The sequence below is a fragment of the Bison bison genome, unplaced genomic scaffold (assembly GCF_000754665.1).
Source record: "Bison bison bison isolate TAMUID 2011002044 unplaced genomic scaffold, Bison_UMD1.0 scf7180017864289, whole genome shotgun sequence".
NCBI classification, from domain to species: Eukaryota; Metazoa; Chordata; class Mammalia; order Artiodactyla; family Bovidae; genus Bison; species Bison bison.
In genome coordinates this window covers 14,622,308-14,631,102 of record NW_011494861.1, presented here as the reverse complement: position 1 = coordinate 14,631,102, position 8,795 = coordinate 14,622,308, and the positions used below count along the sequence as shown (strand labels likewise).

At 43.2% G+C, this 8,795-nt stretch overlaps 1 protein-coding gene across 1 annotated transcript in view; it reads left to right on the top strand.

Moving 5' to 3' along the window:
• LOC104996123 (melanoma antigen preferentially expressed in tumors-like) overlaps positions 1 to 7,403 on the top strand; it is a 44,498-nt gene extending 37,095 nt beyond the window's left edge. The window contains exons 4-6 of the mRNA XM_010850249.1: positions 1,773 to 2,019; positions 2,994 to 3,566; positions 6,830 to 7,403. Coding sequence (XP_010848551.1) covers positions 1,773 to 2,019; positions 2,994 to 3,566; positions 6,830 to 7,403 — 1,394 coding nt within the window. The remainder of the gene's footprint in view (positions 1 to 1,772; positions 2,020 to 2,993; positions 3,567 to 6,829) is intronic.
• The last annotated feature ends 1,392 nt before the right edge of the window (positions 7,404 to 8,795 follow it).

Here is an 8,795-nt window from a genome sequence, read left to right as displayed (position 1 = left end):
TCCCCACCCCCACGCCCAGCCCCCTGCCTCACTACTCAGTCCCCACCCTTACTCTTTATTGTGATTTAGAGCCAGCTCTTTCAGAGAAGCCTTGGCTTAAGCCCAGAGAACCAAACACATGCCCAATTGCATTTCCCTTGCTCCTTTTAATGGGCTTATGATCTGCTATTTCTGATGTAAAGCCGAAGTGACAACTTGACACAGAGAGGAATTTATGTTGTTTCCTTTGGGAATGACACTACCATGTTTTTGAAGCTGCTCTAATAGTGGGACATTTTGTTTATATCGATCTGTCAAAGCATTCCCAAACAATACAATGATGCTTTCAAACTTCATTTTAGCTTTCCAATGGCAGGAACAAATAATGGCTTTCCTGTCTCACACCCATGGCTATAACAGACCCCATTTGTTGTTATTGTTTAGTGCTAAGTTGTGTCCAACTCTTTTGCAACCTCATGGACTATAGCCCACCAGGCTCCTCTGTCCATGGGATTTCCCAGACAAGAATGCTAGAGTGAGTTGTCATTTCCTTCCCCAGGGATCTTCCCAACCTCGGCAGAACCTGAGTCTCCTGCTTGGCAGGCAGATTCTTTACCACTCAGACACCTGGGAAGCCCCCAGAAGTGACCTACTAGTGAAAATTAATGTTCCAGGAGTGAATCCATGATTGAGTCTTTGATTCCTCTCCCCCCCCCCATATATTCCCTCCTGAATGAATATCTGATTAAACCAATTCATCTGGTTATATGTGAAGATCTGATCAGGATTTTCCTGGAGGAGAGTCCCAAATCTAATCAGGCATCACTTTCTGATTGGATGGTAGCAGTTGGACAGGGAAATGATGTGATCAGAAAGGCTTATAAAAACCCCAGGCATCAAAGAAGAGGTGCAGAAGTTTCTTTCTCTGGAGTCACTGCCTGGGATCCATCTGAGCACACTGCCAACCACAGCAGAGCTGGTAAGTTACAGACCTCAGCAAAGGACACCCTCATCTTACCTATGGTCAGCAGGTTTCCACGGGTGGTGTGCAGCTATGGATGTCAAGGAGATTTTCCTTTTTCTTTCTTTCCAGATGTGTAAACGTAAGGCTTTGGTTTTGCCTCTAAGTGTAATTTTGCCTTAATCCCAAAAATCTGAATTTGTGCTTTGGTTTATGTCATTTAAAAATATCTTAATCAATAAGCTTTTATTTTTCAAAGAAAACATCTAAATTTTTGAAATTTTATTTCTCAACATTGAAAATAGTTTGTGCAAGTAGCATTCATATAAGGAGTATCTGTTTCATCCCAGCACGTTAAATGTGGGAACTGAGGGTAAAGGCTGTGTTGGGTACATGAAGCTATTAATCCCATAGCTTTAGGCTATAAGTGATGATTTAAAGTTTTCTTCCCCTTAAAAAGATGGAGCTTAACATTCAACTCATGGTACAAGTTTCCCATGAGCAAAGTAGTGGATGGAAATGGATGGATTAGTGGGTTGTGTTTCTTCCTCCTTGGTCCTTCTGAGATGCTTGTTCTGGTGCCTGTAGGGGCAGAGCTATGGTTTTCTGCCCACTGAACCCAGAGTGAAATTGTACAAAAACTGAGGCTCTTCCACCACTGCCAGAGCAGTGACTTTGACTGTAAGTTCCTCTGAAGGGTGGGGAGATAGTGAAGGGGTGTTCATGCTTACCTGAGAAAGATGCCTTGTTCCCTGCAAGTTCTCACAGGATTCCTTTAGGAGCAGATTCAGGATGAGTGTCCAGAACCCCCTGAGACTCATGAACCTCGCAGGAAAGAGCCTACTAGCCAATGAGGCCTTGGCCATTTCTGCTCTGGAGTATCTGCCCATCGAGCTCTTCCCCCAACTCTTCATGGAAGCGTTCTTTGGAAGACACAGAAAGACCTTAAAGGCCTTGGTGCAAGCCTGGCCCTTTGTCCGCTTGCCTCTGGGAGGCCTGATGCAGACGCCTCATCTGGGAACCTTACAAACAGTACTGGATGGCCTTAATGTCCTGCTTGCACAGAAGGATCAGCCCAGGTGAGTCTGATGCAGGTAACCTGGTAGGATATGGGCAGTCCTGAAGAGACAGCCAAAGTCAGGAGTGAAGTGAGTGAAAGTCGCACGACTGAGTGACTCACTCACATCTGACTCCGTGCAACCCCGTGGACTGTAGTCCATGGAATTCTTCAGGCCAGAATACTGGAGTGGGTAGCCTTTTCCTTCTCCAGGGGACCTTCCCAACCTAGGGATCAAATCCAGGTCTCCCGCACTGCAGGCAAATTCTTTACCAGCTGATCTACAAGGGAAGTCCAAGAATACTGGAATGGGTAGCCTGTCTCTTCACCAGTGGATCTTCCCGGCCCAGGAATAGAACCGGGGTCTCCTGCATTTCAGGTAGACTCTGTACCAACTGAGTTATCAGGGACGTCAGGAGAGTAGATAGCAAATCGATGGGCCAGTGGCCTCTGATGATGTCAATGAAGAAATACAGAGATGTGGCCATTGCTGAGCTCACTTTGAGAAATACCAGGTAGCACTAGTGGTAAAGAACTTGCTTGCCAATGCAGGAGACATAGGAGACATGGGTTCAATCCCCGTGTCAGGAAGATCCCCTGGAGGAGGGCATAGCAACCCACTCCAGTATTCTTGCCTGGAAAATTCCATGAACAAAGGAACCTGGGTTACAACCCAAGGAGTCGCAAAAGAGTTAGACATGACTGAAGGGACTAAGCACATGTCTTTCAGTAGTGCATCAGTGTCCAAGATGCAAGGGAATCTGAAAGTATGTCCCAGCCTCCTCCCAGGGGTGCATAAGGGCACTAGAAGTATAAAGCTAGGAGAAATGAAAGGGGAAAAGGAGATGAAGGAAGGTGAGGCAGAGACAGAAGAAGAGGGCAAGGCAGCAGGTGATGTCAGGAATATGAAGTAAAAGTTCAGGTGGGAAGTCAGAGTGTTGCCTAAATTTTGTGTGGATCTTAAACCATCCTTGCCAATCTGCTGTTTCCCCACAGGAGGTGCAAATTGCAGGTGCTGGATTTAAGAAATTCTGGACAGGACTTCTGGAGAATGTGGTCTGGATCCAAGATCCATGTGTCTTCAAGCTCATCAATGGCACCAGGGGCTGTGGACAGTTTGAGGGCGGAGAAGCCCTTGGCTCCCTTCGAGGTGTTCATAGAACTTCACCTCAAGGAAAGGAGCATGGATGGATTCCTCACCTACCTCCTAAAGTGGGTGGAGGAGAGAAAAGCTTCTATACACCTGTGCTGTAAGAAACTAAGCATTCTTTCATTTCCCATGGAAAATATTATGAAGGTGCTGAGCATGGTGCGACTGGACTGTATCGAGGAGGTACACGTGAATTGCACCTGGTATTTGCCCACCCTGGCCATGTTTGCTCCTCTCCTGGGCCAGATAAGCAAAGTGCAGAGACTCCTCATCTCCCACATCCACCTGCCAGCTCCCAAGGAGCAGGACAAGCAGCACGTTGTCAAAATTACATCTCAGTTCTTGAGGCTGCACCACCTCCGGGATCTTCATCTGGAATCCCCCTTCTACCTTGAAGGCTGCCTGGACCAGATGCTCAGGTGAGTGTGCATCGCTGGCCAGGTAACAGTAAACAGTACTAGGATATCAAATGCACTATCTTCTTTGCTGTTCTATCCCGAAATGTGGTATCACACAACCATCAAATCAACGTAGGGGTCAAAACTGGGACAGAAGTTCTGGAAAGGGACAGCCTGTTAGGAAGCTATAGACTAGGGGTTAGAATATAGTGGGGTGGGCATTTGAATTCCTTTTTAGTTAGCGTTATCTTTCCTAGATGACTTAGGAAAATGGGTCAGGGAATGTGGCATCAAATATGGACAACTCAACCAGGCCTGCATTTATAAACTGAAGCTGTGTGCCCTCCAGTTCTGTGACCACTATAAGCCTATTTCAAATACCTTATCAACACACAGAAATCCCTTGCATTCCTATACACTAATAATGAGAAAATAGAGAAATTAAGGAAACAATTCCATTCACCATTGCAATGAAAAGAATAAAATACTTAGGAATATATTTACCTAAAGAAACAAAAGACCTATATATAGAAAACTATAAAACACTGGTGAAAGAAATCAAAGAGGACACTAATAGATGGAGAAAAATACCATGTTCATGGATTGGAAGAATCAATATAGTGAAAGTGAGTATACTACCCAAAGAAATCTATAGATTCAATGCAATCCCTATCAAGCTAATATTTTTCACAGAGCTAGAACAAATAATTTCACAATTTGTATGGAAATACAAAAAACCTTGAATAGCCAAAGCAATCTTGAGAAATAAGAATGGAACTGGAGGAATCAACCTGCCTGACTTCAGGCTCTACTACAAAGCCACAGTCATCAAGACAGTATGGTACTGGCACAAAGACAGAAATATAGATCAATGGAACAAAATAGAAAGCCCGGAGATAAACCCACACACCTATGGACACCTTATCTTTGACAAAGGAGGCAAGAATATACAATGGAGAAAAGACAATCTCTTTAACAAGTAGTGCTGGGAAAACTGGTCAACCACTTGTAAAAGAATGAAACTAGAACACTTTCTAACACCATACACAAAAATAAACTCAAAATAGATTAAAGATCTAAACGTAAGACAAGAAACTATAAAACTCCTAGAGAAGAACATAGGCAAAACACTCTGACATAAATCACAGCAGGATTCTCTATGACCCACCTCCCAGAATATTGGAAATAAAAGCAAACATAAACAAATGGGACCTAATTAAAAGCTTCTGCACAACAAAGGAAACTCTAAGCAAGGTGAAAAGACAGCCTTCAGAATGGGAGAAAATAATAGCAAATGAAGCAACTGACAAAGAATTAATCTCAAAAATATACAAGCAACTCCTGCAGCTCAATTCCAGAAAAATAAATGACCCAATCAAAAAATGGGCCAAAGAACTAAACAGACATTTCTCCAAAGAAAACATACAGATGGATAACAAACACATGAAAAGGTGCTCAACATCACTCATTATCAGAGAAATGCAAATCAAAACCATAATGAGGTACCATTTCACACCAGTCAGAATGGCTGCTATCCAAAAGTCTACAAGCAATAGATGCTGGAGAGGGTGTGGAGAAAAGGGAACCCTCTTACACTGTTGGTGGGAATGCAAACTAGTACAGCCACTATGGAGAACAGTGTGGAGATTCCTTAAAAAACTGGAAATAGAACTTCCATACGACCCAGCAATCCCACTACTGGGCATACACACCAAGGAAACCAGAATTGAAAAAGACATGTGTATCCCAATGTTCATCACAGCACTGTTTATAATAGCCAGGACATGGAAGCAACCTAGATGTCCATCCGCAGATGAATGGATAAGAAAGCTGTGGTACATACACACAATGGAGTATTACTCAGCCATTAAAAAGAATGCATTTGAATCAGGTCTAATGAGGTGGATGAAACTAGAACCTATTATACAGAGTGAAGTAAGCCAGAAAGAAAAACACCAATACAGTATACTAATGCATATATATGGAATTTAGAAAGATGGTAATGATAACCCTGTATGCCCGACAGCAAAAGAGACACAGATGTATTGAACAGTCTTTTGGGTTCTGTGGGAGAGGGATAGGGTGGGATGATTCGGGAGAATGGCATTGAAACATGTATAATATCATATGTGAAATGAATCGCTAGTCCAGGTTTGATGCATGATACAGGATGCTCGGGGCTGGTGCACTGGGATGACCCAGAGAGATGGGATGGGGAGGGAGGTGGGAGAGGGGTTCAGGATGGGGAACATATGTACACCTGTGGCCGATTCATGTCTATGTATGGCAAAACCAATATAATGTTGTAAAGTAATTAGCCTCCAATTAAAATAAATAAATTTATATATAAAAAAAATCTGTTACCACCGAGGGGGTGGGGAATCAAATACCCTATGTGTAAAAGCTTGTTTGTGGATCCAGATAATGCAATTAATATATGGAAAATACATGGTCCTGAAGTTGATAGTAATAGAGCAGGGGTCAAAGGGATCATAAAATTTGGTAGATAGTTTGTAGATAAAGCAGGGATGTAGGTGAGCCCCTGAAGACTGTTAACCTCAGTGGATGTCATGGGATATTGCCCAGGTTGGTCCTCTACACATGTCACCCAGAAGCCTCACCTGCCTGAGATGGGTGTCCAGGGCCAAAGCCTGATGGGATGAAGCCGGCCTAGGAAGCATTTTAAGTATATCTGTTACTATTAACATTTGGTGATGTCCACTATTGATTGAAGTAAGATGTCAGGCTCTCCTCTGAGCTTGTCCTAGTGCATTCCATTGTCTTCATTCATCCTCATAAGGAAGCAAAGTAAGTTTTCCTTGATTGAGTAATGAGGAGAGAGAGCTTTTAAGATTCTATATACTTTAAGGGATGGGATGGGGAGGGAGGTGGGAGGGAGGGTCAGGATGGGAACACATGTACACCTATGGCTGATTCTTGTGAATGTATGGCAAAAACCACCACAATATTGTAAAGTAATTAGCCTCCGATTAAAATAAATTAAAAAAATAAAAGAAAATTCCTTAAAATGTCAACCTAAAAAATTGATATCTTGATCTTTTTCATGAATAAAAATATCTGCTAATAAGGAAAAAGATTCTATGTACTTGACCCAGTCACAAAGAGAAGGTGAAATGACTGACTGCAATGAGATTGCTCATTCTGGGTATTAATCCTTATTGGATGATTTGACCAAATTTGGGCTTGGGCAGATCACTTGTCTCTCAACTTGCAGTCAAATTCCACCTCAGTTTCTAAGACTTAATTCCTCTCCTTCTCCCCAGGTGCCTGATGACCCCCTTGGACACCCTTACGATAACTTGCTGCCTCCTTACAGATTCAGACCTGACCCATCTGTCCCAGAGCCCGAAAGTTAGTCAGCTAAAGGGCCTGAATCTGAGTGGTGTTATGATGACCTACTCTAGTCCTGAGCTCCTCCCAGCTCTGCTGGAGAAAGTTTCAGCCACCCTCCAGAAGCTGTACCTAGAGCAATGTGGGATCAGGGACTCCCACCTGGAATTCCTTCTGCCAGCCCTGAGCCTCTGCATCCACCTCACATCCTTTAGTCTGCGTGGAAACTTCCTCTCCATGGCCATGATGGAGAAGATGCTGCGACACACCTCTGGACTGCCCAGTTTAAGTGGAGAGCTGTACACTGCCCCTCAGGAGAGTTTCAGCTCTCAGGGAATCCTCCAACCAAGTAGACTTGCCCAGTGTCGGATTGAACTGCTGGAGATTCTAAAGGACTTGGGACGTCCCAGGACCATCTGGATTTGCTTCACCCCCTGTCCACACTGTGGAGATAACACATTCTGTCAACCTGAGCCCATCATATACAGCAATAACACCCTTACCTAGTTGGGTGCATCAATGAAAAGCTTTCTTCTGAGTACTTGGGAACTGAAATCTAGGACAAAGTACATTGTGAAGGGAAAACAGACCCTTGGTGTCAGACATCTTCTCAATGTGAATGTGAAAAGGAAATGTGATCTTGCAGGGAGCAAGATTGCAGGGGGAAATGTAGTCTCTGTGGTAATGGAATATTTGTGGACATGTGTCCTGTAGAGTCAGAAATAGGAACCAAAATTTCTTTAGGTGGATTTGAGGTTGAGACTCACATGTTGAAGCTATCCCTGGGTAGATGGTTATAAATTGTCAGAAATAAAGAGACCCTCATTGTAAGGCTACTGCTGCTGCTGTGCATGATGTGTTGTCTTAATTTTTCAGTTCATACCACGGGAATTTCCAAACACTGATTTTTTTTAAAAGCCACTAAGTTGTCTATGATCTAAAACCTTAACACTCCCACCAGTTCCTTATTCTATATGGGGCATCTCTGACCTTCTTGCTTACTTCTGGGGTGGTTCAGTGGGTTTATACACACTGAGAGGAACATGTTGTGTACAGTGAGCCACTCGAGTGCAGACCCCAGGAGGAGCCTCACTACTGACTCAGGCCATGACCCTGGACATGAGCAGTCCTTGTGATTGCCTTGGTCCCTCCATAAGGCAAGAATATAGGAGTGGGTTGCCATTTCCTCCTCCAGGGGATTGTCCAGACCCAGGTCAAACCCCAGTCTCCTGTGTCTCCTGCATCATACACTGGTTCTTTATAAACTGAGTCACCTGGGAAGTCACTTTTCTGTAAATGCTAGTTCACTAAATAATTGTGTGACTAAATAATATTCATTTAAATACCTAAGATATAAATGCTCTTCAAAAAGTTATAAAGGATATAACTGTTTTGTTTGGAGTTTTAATTAATTTTTAAAATTTTAGTTTTATTTTAATGTGGATTCTTCAAAATGTTTAACTTGGTTAGGCATCTCAAAAACATAGGACTTAGAAACTGATTTTGACAATCAATGAGCATTAGTTTTTCTTCTACTTTAGAAAATATTTAGTACAATAAAATTTTAGAGCAGGAAGGGTTACAGTTATATTTGTAAAACTAGATTTTCTTTTTTAGAGTAATTTTTGCTTCAAAGTAAAACTGAGAAGAAAGTACACTGAGGGCTCATTAACACATGACCCCACAACATGCAGTCACTCTGCTGCTGCTGCTGCTTCTGCTAAGTCGCTTCAGTCGTGTCCGACTCTGTGCGACCCCATAGACCGCAGCCCACCAGGCTTCCCGTCCCTGGGATTCTCCAGGCAAGAACACTGAAGTGGGTTGCCATTTTCTTCTCCAATGCATGAAAGTGAAAAGTGAAAGTGAAGTCACTCAGTCCTGACAACTCTTAGCGACCCC